This window comes from Myotis davidii, unplaced genomic scaffold (genome assembly GCF_000327345.1).
Source record: "Myotis davidii unplaced genomic scaffold, ASM32734v1 scaffold332, whole genome shotgun sequence".
NCBI lineage: Eukaryota > Metazoa > Chordata > Mammalia > Chiroptera > Vespertilionidae > Myotis > Myotis davidii.
This window is the reverse complement of record NW_006285779.1, coordinates 4,639,439-4,656,160: the sequence shown is the minus strand read 5'-3', so window position 1 is coordinate 4,656,160 and position 16,722 is coordinate 4,639,439. Positions and strand designations below refer to the sequence as shown.

The following is a 16,722-nucleotide window of genomic DNA, read 5'->3' as shown; positions in this document are numbered from 1 at the left end:
AATGGGCCATGATTCTCTCTCATCATTGATGTTTCTCCCTCTCCCTTCCTCTCTGTAATCAATAAAAAATATATTAAAAAATAAATAATATTTATACATTATTTTATGGGGAATTTTTACTGTAATAAATCTTTTCCTAAAATCCAAGAAGTCTACTGTGGTTTCTATTACTTACCATTACAAACATTAAATATATATGAAGCACAAAAATTCATTAAATGGTTTTTTAATTTGTTTTCCACTTATTTCAGGGCCATCTCTCTGTATTTCTCACAACAGACTACAGAATTGCTCATTAGCCTGCATTCGTGGATCCATTAGCTTTGGGGCTTGTGAGCTGGTATGGAGCACAGCCCCTGATGGTTTTGCACAGGGAGAAGAACTCAGGCAGAGGTCATTAGTTTAAGGCCCTTGATATGTTTCTGTATTCCTTCCAGCACCTTCTGTGGAACCTGTCCACTGATACTTTTGCTAAGTTGTTTCCAGGTATTCATTTGCAGACATTTCACAGTGAGGTAAATTATTGACCTGGAAATGTTTGGACAGTTAGGACTTTAATGTTGCTTTGGATGTTGAAAGTAGGTAAAGAAATATGGTGAGATGTTGGAAACATGTTGGGAAAGGACAGATTTAAAACAATGTAAGCATATCATTCCCTTGCTTAAACATCTTGAAAGGACTTTTTTTAAAATAGACTTTTATTATTAACACTTTATGTTTTTAGAATACTTTTAGATTCACAGCAAAACTGAGTGGAAGATACAGAGTTCCCATATATCCCCACCCCCACCATCAAAATCCTGCACCCGAGTGGTTGTTTGTTACAACCCATGAACCAACAGCTAAGTCCATAGCTGACATTACTGTTCACTCTTAGAGCAGAGATGGTATCTGTCTTATTCACTATCTTGTTCACTGTTGGCCCAATACTTTACACGATTTAGGTTTCCTAATACATACCAGGCACTCAAACATGGGTTGAATTGTTTGATATTCACATTGTTTCTCGTATTGTGTCAGGAGGGTAACTGTTTGCATTGGGAAGGTTTTAAAGGTCACCTCCTCCCTGACCACTTGGGCTCCTGTCTCCCACTGGTTGAGGGTTGTTCCTGGAGACAGTTTTGGGCATATCTGAGTTGAATATATGTGCAGAATGCCTGCAGCTTCCATAGTGCGGGAGGATCCCTGCAGTGAAACACTTGTGAAGTGCAGACATGGCACTACTGGGGCAAGGGGAGACAGTGAATTGCATTTTAAAATGCCATCTGGTGCTCCCACTGCCTGGAACACATTACACCATCACCACCTCTCTAGCTGGCTGGCTACCTCCTGTCCAACCTTAAAATTTGGCTAAAATCTGACATTGCCTCCTAGAAACCACTAGGCTGGTCTGAGCCTCATTTGTGCCCCTTGCACCCAGTGGCCACTCAGTGTTATTTACCCTGTAAGTGCCTTTTATTTGCTTGCCAAACCCCCAACCCCACCCACACAAGGTTATAAGCCTTATTGTTACCTTGGCAACTAACACATTCTAGATACCCAATAATTACTTATAGGAAGAAAGAAAAAAATTGAAGAGAAAAAATAGAAGTAGATGGTGTCTTAGTCTGCTCAGGCTGTTGTAACAAAATACCATAAACTGGGTGTCCTAAACGACTTATTTCTCTTCGTTCAGGAGGCTGGGAAGCCAAGATCAAGGTGCCAGAGACTTGGTGTCTGGCAAGAGCCCTCTTCCTTGTTTGCAAATGGCTGCCTTCCTGCTGTGTCCTCACATTGCCAAGAGAGAGATATTTCTCTCCTGTGTCTTCTCATAAGGGGACTAATTCCATTTACGAGGGCTCCACCCTCACAACCTGTTCACTTCCCCAAAGCCGCCCCTCCAAATACCATCACACTGGGGATTAGGGCTTCAACATATATGCTTCAGGGAGACACATTCAATTTATAGGCGATGGAAAGTAGAAAAATGAATAAATAGGAAAAAAAGAAAAAGGTACGAATTCCAGAGAGACACGGTAAGGGAAATAAGTAAAATGTCATTCTGTGTTATGGTCTATATAATGGACAGTTGGAGTGAGCAATGAATCAACAGCATCTACAGTTGACCCCTGAACAACATGGGTTTGAGTTGCATGGGTCCACTGCACATGGATTTTTTTTCAATAAATACTCTAACTGTATTTTCCTCATGATTTTCTTTTTTTTAAAAAAATATTTTTTATTGAATTTAGAGAGGAAAGGAGAGGGAGAGAGAGAGAAACATCAATGATGAGAGAGTCATTGACTGGCTGCCTCCTGCACTTCCCCTACTAGGGATCAAGCCTGCAACGTTGGCATGTGCCCTTGACCAGAATCGAACAAGGAACCTTCAGTCCGCAGGCTGACGCTCTATCCCAGGGGTCCTCAAACTATGGCCCGCGGGCCACATGCAAATACAAATATTGTATTTGTTCCCGTTTTGTTTTTAAGCTATAGTCCGGCCCTCCAATGGTCTGAGGGACAGTGAACTGGCCCCGTTTAAAAAGTTTGAGGACCCCTGCTCTATCCAGAGCCAAACCAGCTAGGGCCCTTACGATGTTCTTAATAACATTTCCTTTTCTCTGCCTTACCTTATTGTAGTAATATGTAATACATAGTAACATACAAATATGTTAATCAACTGTTATCCGTAAGCTTTTGGGAGGAGTCAAAAATTATATGCTGAGTTTTGACTTGCAGGGTTGCTCAAGGGACAACTGTAGGATCTAAATGCTTATTCACAGACCAGAGACCAGGAGAAAGCTGAGGGGCTGGGCCGGCTTGTTGAGATTTTCCTGGAGGGCTGTGGTCAAGGTTTAAAATCTAGCTAGCTTAGCTCACTGCTGCTGAAGACATAATTCAATGTCTTTTATGATGCACTCGTATATGTATCAGGCCCTGTGCTCTCTCCACTACAGAAACTTAAAGTCTACTCAGAGACAGAAACATGTCGATTCCCACAGACTGGGTGAACTAACTCACCCAATAATTGCCGCTATACTAGGTGCATAAACTTGTTCTGCTGAATCCACTGAGGAGCGAGCACTGCAAGGATGGGTTAACGGGTTGAGATGTTTGGTATCTGCTCATTGTTCACATTAAGTCCTGACATGGACACTCTAACCTAACTTCTATGTCCTTTTCCCCACTAGTCACTTAGCCTGCATTTCACATTCATCCTTTGGTTCATGCAACACAAAGGAATAACTCATATGGGCCAGGTATTATGTTAAGTATGAGCAATACTACTACCCCAGGGAAGACCATGGTCACAGTCCCTGCCCCCTGGAGAGCTGAATGATTTGTGGGAAAGACATTAAGCAGGTAATGTAAGGTGTGTGAAATGTTACGAAGGGGGACACGTGGGGTATTGACCTGGGCAATCATGCAGGGTTACTTGTCTGAAGAAGTGGAGACACCATTAGGAGTTAGCAAAGGAAAGTTGGAGCTTTGGGGAAAAGTTGGGCAGATGGAACAATATATGCAGAGATAGACAGAAGGTACAATCAAGAATCTGGGCACTGGTATGCATGCATATAAGCATAACCAATGGGCATAAGACACTGGGGGATAGGGGAGGCTAGGGGACTGTCTAGGGCGGGGGGCAAAAATGGACACATATGTAATACCCTTTGTAATAAAAAATTAAAAAAAAAGAATCTGGGCAAGCAGGTCAGTGGGGGCAAAATAACAAAAAAACAAAAAGCCTTGTATACACACATCTGAGACTTAATCCTGAAGCAAGTAGAAGTCAGTCAACTTCTGGTCACAACATTCCTTACCCACAGCAAAAAGGAAAGTCCAACTTCAATTTCATACCTACCAAACACCTGGAGGATAATTGGTTCCAATTAAACTTCCCTGGTCTGCAGTAGCAGATGTAGGATACTATGGGGTTGGATCCTACAGGAAACTGAGTAAAGTGCTGCTGTCCTCAAAACTCCCAATTACCAAGCCCTGCTGTCCCAACATTACTATGAAATTGTCCCCAGAAGGGAATGTCGAGAGCATGGGAAGAGCAGGTCCAACCTGGCTCCTGGGCTAACATCACCATTGCCAGTGATAATGTATACAACCTGTCCTTCCTCTGCTTCAAGGTGTCTCCTCCCTTCCTCCAGCTCTCAGGCAGCCTCTGCAGGGCACCCACCATCCTTCCCCTTCCCCCCTCTGTAGCTGGCTGCATCCCGCAATGAATCAGAACATCCTTACTAGGTGTACCGGTTAATAATGTGGATTTTTTTCTATAGATGGAGTTACACATAGGCAGATCAACCGAAAAAGTTTGAAGACCAACAATTACAAGCATTTTTGTATGAAGATGCGTCAAACTCAAAAACAACTTGCAGAAAACTTAAAGTTGCTCAGCAAACAATTTCCAATCATTTACAAGCAATGGGAAAGATTTTAAAGGAAGGAAAATGGGTGCCACATCAACTGAACAAAAGACAAATGGAGAACCGAAAAGTCATCAGTAAAATGTTGCTTCAACAGCAGGAAAGAAAGTCTTTTTTGCATCGAATTGTGACTGGCGATGAAAAGTGGATTTAATTTGAGAATCCCACACACACAAAATCATGGGTTGACCCAGGTCCACCATCAACATGCACTGCACGGCCAAATAGCTTCAGAAAGAAGACAACACTCTGTGTTTGGTGGGATCAGGAAGGTGTGGTGTATCATGAGCTTTTAAAACCAGGTGAAACCGTTAATACAGTGGGGCCTTGACTTACGAGTTTAATTCGTTCTGTGACGGAGCTCATAACTCAAATTACTCGTATGTCAAATCACTGTGACGTTCTCTGTGCCAATTAGCGGTGGGGTATCTGAAGCTGGCTTGTAACCCGAATTTTTTTGACCTTGCAACTCAAAGCAAAAAATTGGCCTAGAGATGGCTCATATCTCAAAAAAACCCATTAGTCAGGACACTCGTAAGTCAAGGCCCCACTGTACTGATCATTACCGACAACAAATAATCAATTTGAACCATACTGTGATCAACCAGAACGGGCCAGAAGACACTGCAAAGTAATTTTGCTTCATGGTAACGCACCATCACACACGTCACAACCAGTTAAAGACACGCTAAAAGATCCTGCCTGGGAAGTATTAACCCACATGCTGTATTCACCAGGCCTTCCTTCAGATTACATTCCAATCGATGGCACACGCACTTTCTGAGCAGCACTTCAAAACGTATGAAGAAGTGAAAAATTGGGTCTCTGAATGGTCCGCCTCAAAACAAGAGAAGTTCTATTGGGATGGTTTCCACAAATTACCTGAAAGATGGGAGAAATGTGTAGCTAGCGATGGACATTACTTTGAATAGAGCACTTTTGATGTTTCTCTTGAAATTATTGTGTCTTCTTTGGATTACAAAATCCGTATTATTAACCGGTTAATAGTTAATCTGCATTTTAACTGGTTAGTACGGATTTTTCACGTCTTCATATGTTTTGAAGTGCTGCTCAGAAAGTGCGTGTGCCACTGATCAGAACAAGTGGTAATCTGAAGGAGCAATACAACAAAATAGCATACATATCGAATCGCATATATATCAACATATGAGTAAGTCCATCTATTGACCAGTTCATAAGTCATAGAAATGTCTACTCACTATTATATAGCTGAAATTACTACGTCAACTATAATTAAAAAATATTTAAAAATTATTTTAATATTCTCATACTAGGGAGGCAGTGTTCTGGGAGGAGTATAAGGAAAGCCTCTACAGTTAAGTAAAACTACTAAATAAAGTGGCTACCTAGTGAAATGGGCAAGAAAGCCTTGGAAGCATATTAGGACAACAGAAAAGAACAGAGACATATGGAAAACACAAATCACTGATAGTAAAATAATTTTATTTAGTTTCTTTTTTTTAAAAAAAGGTAGCTTTTCACATATAAATTTAGACTCAAGATTACAGTATATATTTGCCAAAAGGAACATCCCTGAAGGAGGGCTAGACCTAGTGCTCCAGTGAGCCCAGGGAAGCACACTTCAAGTGGAAGTACTTTCTTTAAAACTTCACCATGTGATTTCCCTGCTCAACTCTGCACCAGGGCTGTGGCTTGTAAGATAATCCACATCCATCACTTTGGGGCAGCAACTTTTAGCTCATGGGAATAGAAAACACCTCTAGTAATGAAAGCACAGAAACCAATGATCCAAGTTTCCCACAACAATCATTATCTGCAGCAACAATATATGACAGGTGAAGAGTTTATTTTTAGTTCAAAAGTTCTTTTGAGGGCTGGAGAACACAAAATTCACTCAAAAAGAGAACGCATACAATTAATGAGCAAAAACGAAAAAATGATTCTCTCCATATTACAAATGCTTTTATAGGATAAGGCCCAAGGAAAAGACCCACTCAAATCTGGGATTCCATTCCCATAAAGTGTTTGGCACAACTCACAACTGTCATGAGACTGAGAGTCAGCTGAGAGGTTGCTGGAAGGATCCCATGACTTTTCTGTCTGGCTTGAACAAAGTCTACACAAAAGGTCTTAAGCTGCACATACTCAGGCCTAACTATGGGGCACACTTTTTAAAGAAAGTTAATCTTTAAGGGAAAAAATGTCCAGGTGAAATAGGTCTCTCATAGCCACAGATTAATGTCATCATCTCATGGAAGATTAAATCCACTGGCTGCCCAGGCAGTCAGTGGAATCCTAATCTCCTAGGGAAGGTGAAGCTGGAGAACAACTTTGATTTCAGCATCTCAGGGCCAATAGGGAAGGAGACAAAAATGACCAAGTTACTTTTTGTTCTACACTATGTAGGCTCCTGATGAACAATATTGAGAAGGAGAATTCGTGTGCTAGTAATCATGGCAGCCTAGAATAGAGCCTGTAGGCAGAGGTACTAGGGCAAATGAATGTACCCCAAATCCAGTTTAAAAACTTCCTGCAGTTATGATACAATACTGTGCAGTGAATAGCTAGGAATTGTATTCTGCTCCTATTTCTGGGAAAGCCCTGTCTTGCTCTTGGCCAGCCAGAGCTGAGAGGTGACTTATAAGGAGTAGTCTGTGACAAGAAACCAAGTACCTTAGTCACACACAGCCTGAGGCAGTGACACAGACAGTAATCACCCAATGGAGGAGAATTCAAATCCCCAGAACTTTGACTCAAAGCCCAGGTTTCATCTCATCCAAAACTTGAAACCAAGTTCTATCTCTGAGCCTACTAATGCAATAAACTAGTGATTAGGAATCTCTACAAGGAATCTGGTTGAGTGACAAGGTGCATGTCCCAGCAAGCCAACTTTACTGTAGGAAAACAAAAAGGTACAAATTGTATCAAGTAAATGGTTGCTCAACTGGAAGATCATTTCCTGGGGAACTTCAGCTAGTCTGCTAATCACATGGATGTACACTGCAGACCCTAAAGAGAGCCCGGGTCCCAGGTGTAGTGAGTCATCCTTACACTTACCACATCCTGGCCATCTTCTCTCTGGCCTTCTATCTCTTGAATGGCTGAGCACACACTTCCCCTGGGACCAATGTAAACATTATTCAATAGATCTCAGCTTAGGAAAGCACAGCTTGTTACGTATTTAGTGTTTAACATTCCAGTGCAGGCAGTATCTTAGCATTAGACTTTCCTTCTTTCATGAGTACCAATTAGCAAGGATCACACACAGCATACTTGATAAAACTGTGGTTGAAAAGACCATTTGGGTGCCAGACAGCTGGCTCTATCCTGGAATCAGCTGGTAAGCCAGGACTACCACAGGAGAGGCAGAACACACGAGCACAGGGAGTCGCGTAACCATTATTCCCATTGAACCCCTTGGGCCACATCTTGATATGGGAGAACATTTCCATCTCTTGCATCAACCTATGCTCTCCTTCTTTTGGACAGGGCTCTCTCCAGAGGGCTCAGCAGCATCCTTAGAGAGGAGAGGAGAGCTTTTCCTTCCAGTCCTAACATCTGAATATTTCACAGCACAAGAGGCGTCCACGAACATGCTCGGAATGTTGCTGCCAAAGTAGATCTTACTGTTAGAAGCAATGGCCTGGTACCTTCTGAGCTCCAGATACTCCGGGGTCAATTTGTGCTGTGCGGGGCAAACAGGAGCAGAGGCATCAGGACACTTTGGTGCAATATTCATCCCTCTATTTCCTTACACACATTTCCCTATTGCACTACTGATAAAATTACTCAAATCTGAATTGTTGCCAATGACCCTCTTTCACTTTGAAGTGTGGCTATCACATTAATAGCTATATTCCAAACTTGAAGTTCCTTCAACAAGCTGTTACAATGTAGGAGAAGCTGTTTATTTTTTAATTAAGAAGAAAAAAGGTTGGGGGTGGTTTTGAGGAACAATGAATGATAACTCACTAAGTAATGATGATAACATTTCCATAGTGACTTCCATATGGACCTTCTCATTTCATCCAGCTGAATCAACCTGGGGCCAGCCTGGAATTTCTCCTGGCTCTCCTGATACATGAACAGGTCAATGGATGGGAGTGGCAGAGCTTCAAAGGAAGGGCCTGGGCTCAGAACCTTATCATCAACCACCTTTGATTCTGCTTTTCTCGATCACATGCCAGAACTAGAAAATATCTCAAGAAATCACCTGGTCTGGCCTCTTGCCTCTACCCAGAAACTGGATGTTTAATCTGTTTGTGATGGACAGATATTTGTCAATCATCAGGTTTCTCTCCGTCACAGTGTCTTGTTTAAATTGTGATCCTAAGATATATCCAATCATAGTCTCTCTGGGTTTGATTAAAATGTATTTATTTCCAATGATCCTTAAAATATACTCCAAAGCCTCTCAGAGCCTTCCCTAGCAATTCTCTCTTCATCTCAAGTCCCAGCCTGTCCTCCAGGCAAAAGCCCACCTTGTTCTTCATAGCCCTCTGACATCTTCCACTCCTGCACCTACACCTTCTCCAGCTGACTCATATCCCTGCTGAAACACTGCCATCCAATCTGCTCACCGTGTATAAACAAATTACTTTCTAAGGTCTTATTATTATAAGTCATTTTTCATTTTCAAAGTGACATAAAACTGAACAGCATTTTTCATTTTCAAAGTGACATAAAACTACTTGCTGCCCTTTTGGCACAGGCTGACTTCATGACAAGATCTAGATATTTGTGCCTAGTCAACCTCTCCCATGACAGATTTGAAATGTTAGTTTTGTAAACTCAAGTTTCTCATCTCGTCTTCATCTTGACCAAACTCCATTCTGTTTCTATAGAGCTGTGTCCTCCAATATGTTAAATGTATTTCTAAATTCATACTGAATTTCAAGTCTTATCATTTCTTCTGAGTACAGATTATTTGGCTATTTTCTAAATCCAAAGAGTTTAAGCTCTGTCTCTACCTTCAATCTTCACTCTAATCCTGGAAACTGTATCCTATACCTTAGCAATCTCTGTCTCCATTCTTTCTGTCCAATCTATTCTACAACTAATAACCTTATAAACCTTGGTTAGATCCCCTTCCCTTCTCAGAAAACCATAGGGGTTCTTGCTGCCTCTTAATTAAATAATTTCTGCCAACTAGGATAAGTTAGCCAGTAGTCCCTAGACCTAAACTTACCCCAGTCCCTAAACAAAAACTGGTCACTCATACATCACCCAACCTCCTTTCTCAAGTTATTACACATAAAATGCCTCATGACTAGAACATTTAAAAAGCCCAGTAAACAAGCAATACTCAGTTGGTAGCATTTGGAAACACGTGTGTGTGTGGGGGGAGGGGTGGTGACTATTAAAATAATTGGCAAACACTACTGACATTTAGTAGGCGAGGGCCTGGGGTGCAAAATATCCCATAATGCATGAGATGATCTTCAACAATTAAGAAGTATCTCACTCCAAAATGCCAAGAATGTCTCTGATGAGAAACACTGCTATAAACGAGTTTACTCAAAAAACCTACCTTCTTTGGGAAGCAATTCTAAGTAAACTTTACTCTTCTGTTCTTTTTGTCATTTCAGAAGCCCCTCAATTTTCTTGATTACTGAATTCTTATATAGCAGGACAAATAAATGGCTATATGGCAAGCATGTCAAACTCAAAGGCTAACACGGGCCAAATAAACAAGGTTTAAGTTTATGTGGGTCGCAAAAAACAAAAGCTTCAATTTTCACAGAAACATAGGTTTATTTCGATAGAGACATACGGAATACAAAGGGCTGAAATAAATGAGTAATCGTTAATATAAAAGAATAGAACATTTTAATAAAAATTGTATTTTTTCTTGGACATTAACTTACCAGACACTGAATATCTGCACAATTAAAAAGCGTAATGCAAATTTCTATTTTTCTTATTCTCTGAAAGCGAACTATTTCCTGTTGTGCACACCAAACAAGTCAGTACCAGACTAATGACATGCAATCGGCTGCTAAAATATTCGCTGCTAGTATTAGTGGAGAGAAATGGTGTGCCTGTGTTTAAGGCATGTAAGGGAAATGAATGTAACATGATTATAGTAATCAGTCAATAGCGAACGTAGTAGTTCGTTATTAATAATTATATATAACGGGATATTATAAAAATTAAGTCATGAAATTTTTATTAAATCATTTCTTGCATACCATTATATTAGCTGGGCTGCAAAAATGTTCGTTGTGGGCCGCGACGTGCTTGTTTGACGTGCTTGCTGTACGGCATGTATTTTTATATATTTGCTTGCCTTTGTCAGAGCTCCCCATTTTTATATGCAAATATACAAAATTCCCTATCCAATAAGTGTGCAATATATCTTGCCAAGTGACTGGCTGATTCTAGAGAATGTGACAGTAACTGTCCTTTCTTGACACTGGATAAATCTCCTTTATCACATCAGAGCCCCCCCAAGAGAAACCAAACCCCAAACTGTATTATTAGGAGAGTGGCACAGAGAGACAGTCACCTTGTTTGACGTGGCATATTTATGTGCAGCATAATATTCAGCATCTGCTTTTGCCTTCTCTCGGGCCAGGAACGCGGCATCTAGCAAAACAACACAGCGTATTTAAAACAAAGGAAACTTGTGATCTATTTCCTCAGCTGGGTAACAAGTTCAGACTCTACTTTAGGTAACAGTCCCATTCTCCACTGCCTGATATTTCGATCACTTCTTTATTTCAAAAGCATATACCAGTAATAACTCTAGCAGTTTTCAAATCCCAGTCCTCAAACAGCTTCTGAGGACTTCACTGGGAATACTCTTGTCAGTGTTGAACAACTCCCAGCTCAGCTGAGCCCACTTCAGTTTCCACCTAAAAGTGCTCTTTCTTTCCTCCACCCCCATCACCCAAAGCATCACACCCCACCCCACTCTCAGCTCCAAGTGAAATAACTAAATCCAGACACAAAAGCTCTGCTCTATTTACTAAGTCCCCCCCTTCCCCCACATTTGATCTAAACAATAGAAAGCAGCAGTATATAAGCAGAAGAGGTTGAATGTTTGGTCTTCAAGACTATGAGCTGAGAACATCTCACTGTGAAATCAAGGAGTTTGAGAGCTCTGTGAAAGCCGTGGCTTCTTTTTCCCCCGGCTAATTTGTATGGTGTGTTTTTTTCGTTGACAGGTTGGAAAGAAACTGGTTGTGTTGGGGTTTCTCATCTTACACATTCTTTACAACTGATTATGGGTAATTATCATACTGCCTGGGAACAAAGTGGAGCTAATAAGCCCTATTTTAAGTCGGAAAAGGAAAGGCTGAATTAGCCAAAGTCACAAACCAAACCAAGAGCTAGATATGTAATGGCAATTTTAAAAAAAAATCTACAATATCAAGTCAGCCACTTCCTTCAGACTATTCTGTCTAGGGCCTTCCCACCCACCATAGAGCCCAACCCCTGGGGCAGAGAGGCAGATTAGGATAGTCAGAGCCTCTTTTTTCCTGATGTACCTTCAATTTCAGAAATGCGTTTTTCAGTTTCTTTCTCCATCACCTTCTGCTGAAACCAAATTTTTGCCACTTGTGCAATCTTCTCTGCCTCTATAATCATACAAAAGAAGACACATTCAAAAACATTTCCCTAGCTCCACAGGTACTTAGAATCAGCAGCACACAGTCTAACGTTTACTTACATAAGGTGTTATGGACTGTTTCATTAAGTTTTATCTAACCACATAGTAAACAACTCCATGGAATAGAAGGGAGTCTATTTCCTACTTTACTGTTCTGTTTTGACAGTGCTAATTTTGTGGGAAGGGGAATACAAAAGTTAACAGTTCCAGTCCTATAAGGGATTAAATAGCAATGGGGGGGGGGCGGGGGAGGATACTTCATCAAAGTATTCAACACAAAAACATAGCAACATAAATGCATGGCAAGGGAGGACAATTAATATAATGTGGTAGGAGAAAGAAAGGTAAGTTACACCAAGGAAGGCCTTCTAGAAGAAATCTTAAAGAAAATAATGGACATGACCTAGGAGGACACGGCAGAAGGTGTAAACAAAGACAAGAAGGTACGAAATGAGCAAGTGAGAGGTAATACAGAGTCAGCTGACAAGAGATACAACAAAAAGTAAGAATAGAAAGAGGGCTAGAAGACACCTGTCTTGAGTGACAGCCTAAGGAATTTAGGCTTTAATATGCTCAGGATCAACTGTTAAATTGCCATGAAGGAAATAATGCGATGAAAATATCAGAGAAGGAATACTGACTGCCGTGGAAGATAAAAGAGAAAGGACAGTTCATCTGAGAATGTACAGACAGTGTTGGGAGTGCACAAGTTAGCTGCAGCAGGCTGTTACAGGCGGGGAAAAGGAGAAACATTCTTAGTAAAACTCTGGCCCAATCAAAGGATCCAGGACCAAGGGAGAAAGACTCTAATTAAACTTTTATTCAACTGGGCTAGAAATTTAGCAATAAGCAGAAACTGAAGATGAAACTTGAATAAAAGGTGGGGGGGATCTGGCATCTGCAGCTAGAACCCCGAGACTGGTGTTTCAACATTAGGGAACTGCTGCCATAATCCCATTTAACATTGCTCTTTAATGTGTGTGGATAAAGCCATAAAGAGTATGACTAAACTTCTAGTCTAGAAAAATGGTGCAGTAGGCTAGTGAGAAAAATCCTTCAGCTACCAACACCTTAAAGCAGCAACTTTCAACCTTTTCATCTCATGGCACACATAAACTCATTACTAAAATTCTGCAACACACCAAAAACTATATTTTTTGTCAATCTGACAAAAAAAGGGTATACTATTGATTCATTCATATCGGACAACTATTGTTGTGTTTGCTGTTGTGATTTTTTTTATTTGACAATCTAAGGGATAGAGGTCAGTGCCCTGACTAAATAGTCAGGTATTAAAAATTCATACAGCACGCAAGTGTACCTGCCTCGGCACATGGTTGAAAATAACTGCTTTAAAGTGCTAGATAAAATTTAACAAATTTGTTTTTTAACACATGACTGAGATTCTAAGTGAGAATTTGTTTTTTAACCCAGGTCTGAGATTCTAAGAAAAAAATGGGAGCTACTCAAGAGACATAAGCAAAGGGAGAGCTGAGAGTCTGCACAGTGGCAGCCCAGGGGTGGTTATCAGACAAGTAAGGGAGAAGAACTTTGGTTATTGCCCAAGCAGGGGGGTCAGAAGATGAGGACTTGAGATGCTGGAACTGAGACTCCTGTATACAACAGAGAGACAGCTACAGAACTGCAACTCCAGTGAGACTAAAAAACTCTATCTTGCCTGACCAGTATGGCTCAGTGATTGATCATCAACCTATCAATGAGGAAGTCATGGTTCAATTCACACTCAGGGCACATGCCCGGGTTGCATGCTTGATCCCCAGTAGGGGGCGTGCAGGAGGCAGCCGATTGTTGATTCTCATCATTGATGTTTCTATGTTTCTCTCTGAAATCAATAAAACTATAATAATAAAGAAATTAATTAATTAAAACTCTTTCTACCAGCCCAATGAGAAGTAAGCTTTTCTCTACCTGGACACATCATAGTGAAACTGGAGAATACCCAAAGACAAAGAGAAAAATCTTAAAAGTATAAAGAGGCTAAACAAAAATAAAATAATACCACCAAAGTAACAAAGAATAATAATTGGATTTAGAATTATAGGCTAAATTATCATTCAAGAATGAAACAAAAGCATTTCAGACCAAGGAAGACTAAGTAAGTTTCCACTCTAAGCCTTTACCGAAAAAAAACTAGCAGGAAAAAAAAAATGAATTGCCAGAAACAATGGAGAAGAAAAAATTACATAATACATGTAAATTGAAATATTTACTGTAAGAATCAATTATGATTATAATAATAAATGGGGGAATAAAAACAACATGAAACTAAAATACTAGACAACAGTAATATGAAAAGTTGGAGGACAGTGATAAGAATTAAAGTATTCTAAGGTATTAATCAAGAAGAGAATAGAATAACTTTAGACTTTGTCAAGTCAGGTATGCTTGTTAAACATTTTACAGGTCATGACTAGTTATAATTCTAAAAATTAAATGTAAAACTTCCAATCAAGTAAAAGAATAAAGAAAATCCAATCAATTCAATATCCATCAGAAAAGAGGGGGGAAATTAGCAGAGAAAAAGATGCATGACAAATAGAACAAAATTAAATAATATAAACAAACCCAAACGTAGCAGTAACCACAATAAATATAAAAAGACTAAACTCACCAGTTAAAAGACAGAGTCTCACATTGGATAAGATAACAAAATCCAGCTATATGCTGTTTACAAGAGACACACCTAAAACATAATGACATAGAAAAGTTGAAAGTAAAAGGATGTGAAAAGATACAACAAGAAAATAACTAATCAAGAGAAATTGGTATAGCTATATTATCATCAGAAAAAATAGACCTTAAGCCAAAAACATGTTTGGGATAAAAAGGGTTACTACATAATGGGTGCAATTATCCTGGGAGATGTAACAATCTAAACCTGAATGCTCTTAATGATATAGCCCCAAAACACATAAAGAAAGAAATTTAAGTTAACAAATCCATAGTCATAGTGGGATTTAACACACCTTCCTCAGAAACGGACAGCTCAAGAAGGGAAAAACTGGAAGAACACAGGTGTGAACAACACCAGCCTCACCTAATGGTTATACAGAGAAACCTGCATCCAGCATATAGAGAATGTACATTCAATCTTTGTAGGTGGGCAGACATTTACCAAAAAAGGGCCATGTATTGATAGGCCATGAAGCAAATTTCAACAAATACTTAAGAATTCATATAACAGATAACATTTTCTGACTATTGGAAATCAACACTGAAAAGGTAGCCTTCTAAAAACCCTTTTAATTTTCTAAATTAAAACGGAAAACCAATAAACTACATTTCAAAATTTGAGATACACCTACAGCAGAACTTAGAAGAAAACATATAATCTTACATATTTTCATTAGAAAAGACTGAAAACTAAAGAATTAACCCAGTAAGTTAGAAAAGAACCAATAAGTAAGCTCAAAAAGGTAGAATAATAAAACTAAGTGTAAGTGATATTATTTTTTAAAAAGTGACAATAGAATCAACCAAATTAAAATCCAACTCTCTGAAAAGATGGGTAAAATAAGACAGACCTCTGGCAAAATTAATTCAGGGGGGAAAAAAAGGCACAGTAAATAATATTAAAAATAAAAAAGGAGCAGCATACTGATTTGGTAGAGGGTTTTAAAAATAAAAAAAAATTCTACAAATTTATGCCCCCAAATTTGAAATAACAGATGAAATAGATAATTTTCTAGAAAAATGTAACTACCAGAACTCAAAAAGAAACAAATATCTGAGTAGGCCTATATGCATTAAAGAAATTAAAACAGTAAGTTAACTATTACCACAAAAAACCAAGCATACAACAAGCAAACAAACAAACAACCAAAAAACAAACGCAAACCCCACTGGACCAAGATGGCTTTTACAAGTGAGTTCCGCCAAATCTACAAAGAAGAGATAATATGTAGTTTATACAAAATGTTCTAGAAAAGAAGTGTTCTGCATCTCATTTTGAGGCTAATATAACCATGATACAAAACCTGACATTAAGAATAGAAGGAAAAAATTATAAGCTGATCTCAATTATTGAAATAAAAACATTTTACAGAAATAACCAGCAAACCATATAAGGAAATGTATTGGGGTGAATCTCTTCCATTATGACCAAGTGGATTTATCCCAGGAAGACAAAATTATCCAGTAATAGAAAATCTATTACTATAATTCACCATGTTAACAGCTTTAAAAAGAAAAAGTATATGGTCATTTCAACAGATACATAAAAAATTCTAAAAGTTTTAATAGCCATTAATGATAAAATCTCTTGTCAAGCAAGAGGCAGAAGGAAACTTCACTAACCCAATAAAAGTTAAGTGCAGCCAACATCATTGGGACTATGTAAAGTTAGGAACAAGACAAGAATGCCAATTACCATCTTTCTTTTCAACAAGGCATAGCCTAAAGCAATAAGATAGAACTAAAAAGTGTGGGACTACAAAGGAAAAAACAGAACTGATTTGAAGATAGTATGACTGCTCACATGGGAAATCCAAGAGATTAGAAATATCATTTTGAACAAGATTGCTAAGTGAAAAAACAAACAGTATACCTATATAAAAGCAATAAAGTCAGAAAAAGTACCTTCAAAAAACCATATTTATAATAGCAAAGAAGTTAACATAAGAAATAAATCTCTAACAAAGAATATGCAAGAACTTTAAGAAAAATGACAGTTTTTGAAAGACATTTCTTTTT

The 16,722-nt window shown here is 39.1% G+C and overlaps 1 protein-coding gene and 1 long non-coding RNA gene across 4 annotated transcripts in view; both read right to left on the bottom strand.

Moving 5' to 3' along the window:
* The window catches only part of LOC107181971, a 3,687-nt gene extending 2,444 nt beyond the window's left edge, over window positions 1-1,243 (bottom strand). Inside the window, exon 1 of the long non-coding RNA XR_001512686.1 lies at window positions 961-1,243. This is a non-coding gene — a long non-coding RNA (uncharacterized LOC107181971). The remainder of the gene's footprint in view (window positions 1-960) is intronic.
* Window positions 1,244-5,855: 4,612 nt separating this feature from the next.
* The window catches only part of ERLIN1 (ER lipid raft associated 1), a 38,445-nt gene continuing 27,578 nt past the window's right edge, over window positions 5,856-16,722 (bottom strand). For all 3 annotated transcript variants that reach the window (XM_006756560.2, XM_015559355.1, XM_006756561.2), the window contains exons 10-12: window positions 11,888-11,977; window positions 10,903-10,982; window positions 5,856-8,079 (exon numbers count right to left, since the gene is read on the bottom strand). In XM_006756560.2, coding sequence (XP_006756623.1) covers window positions 7,855-8,079; window positions 10,903-10,982; window positions 11,888-11,977 — 395 coding nt within the window. In that variant the 3' untranslated portion in view covers window positions 5,856-7,854. The remainder of the gene's footprint in view (window positions 8,080-10,902; window positions 10,983-11,887; window positions 11,978-16,722) is intronic.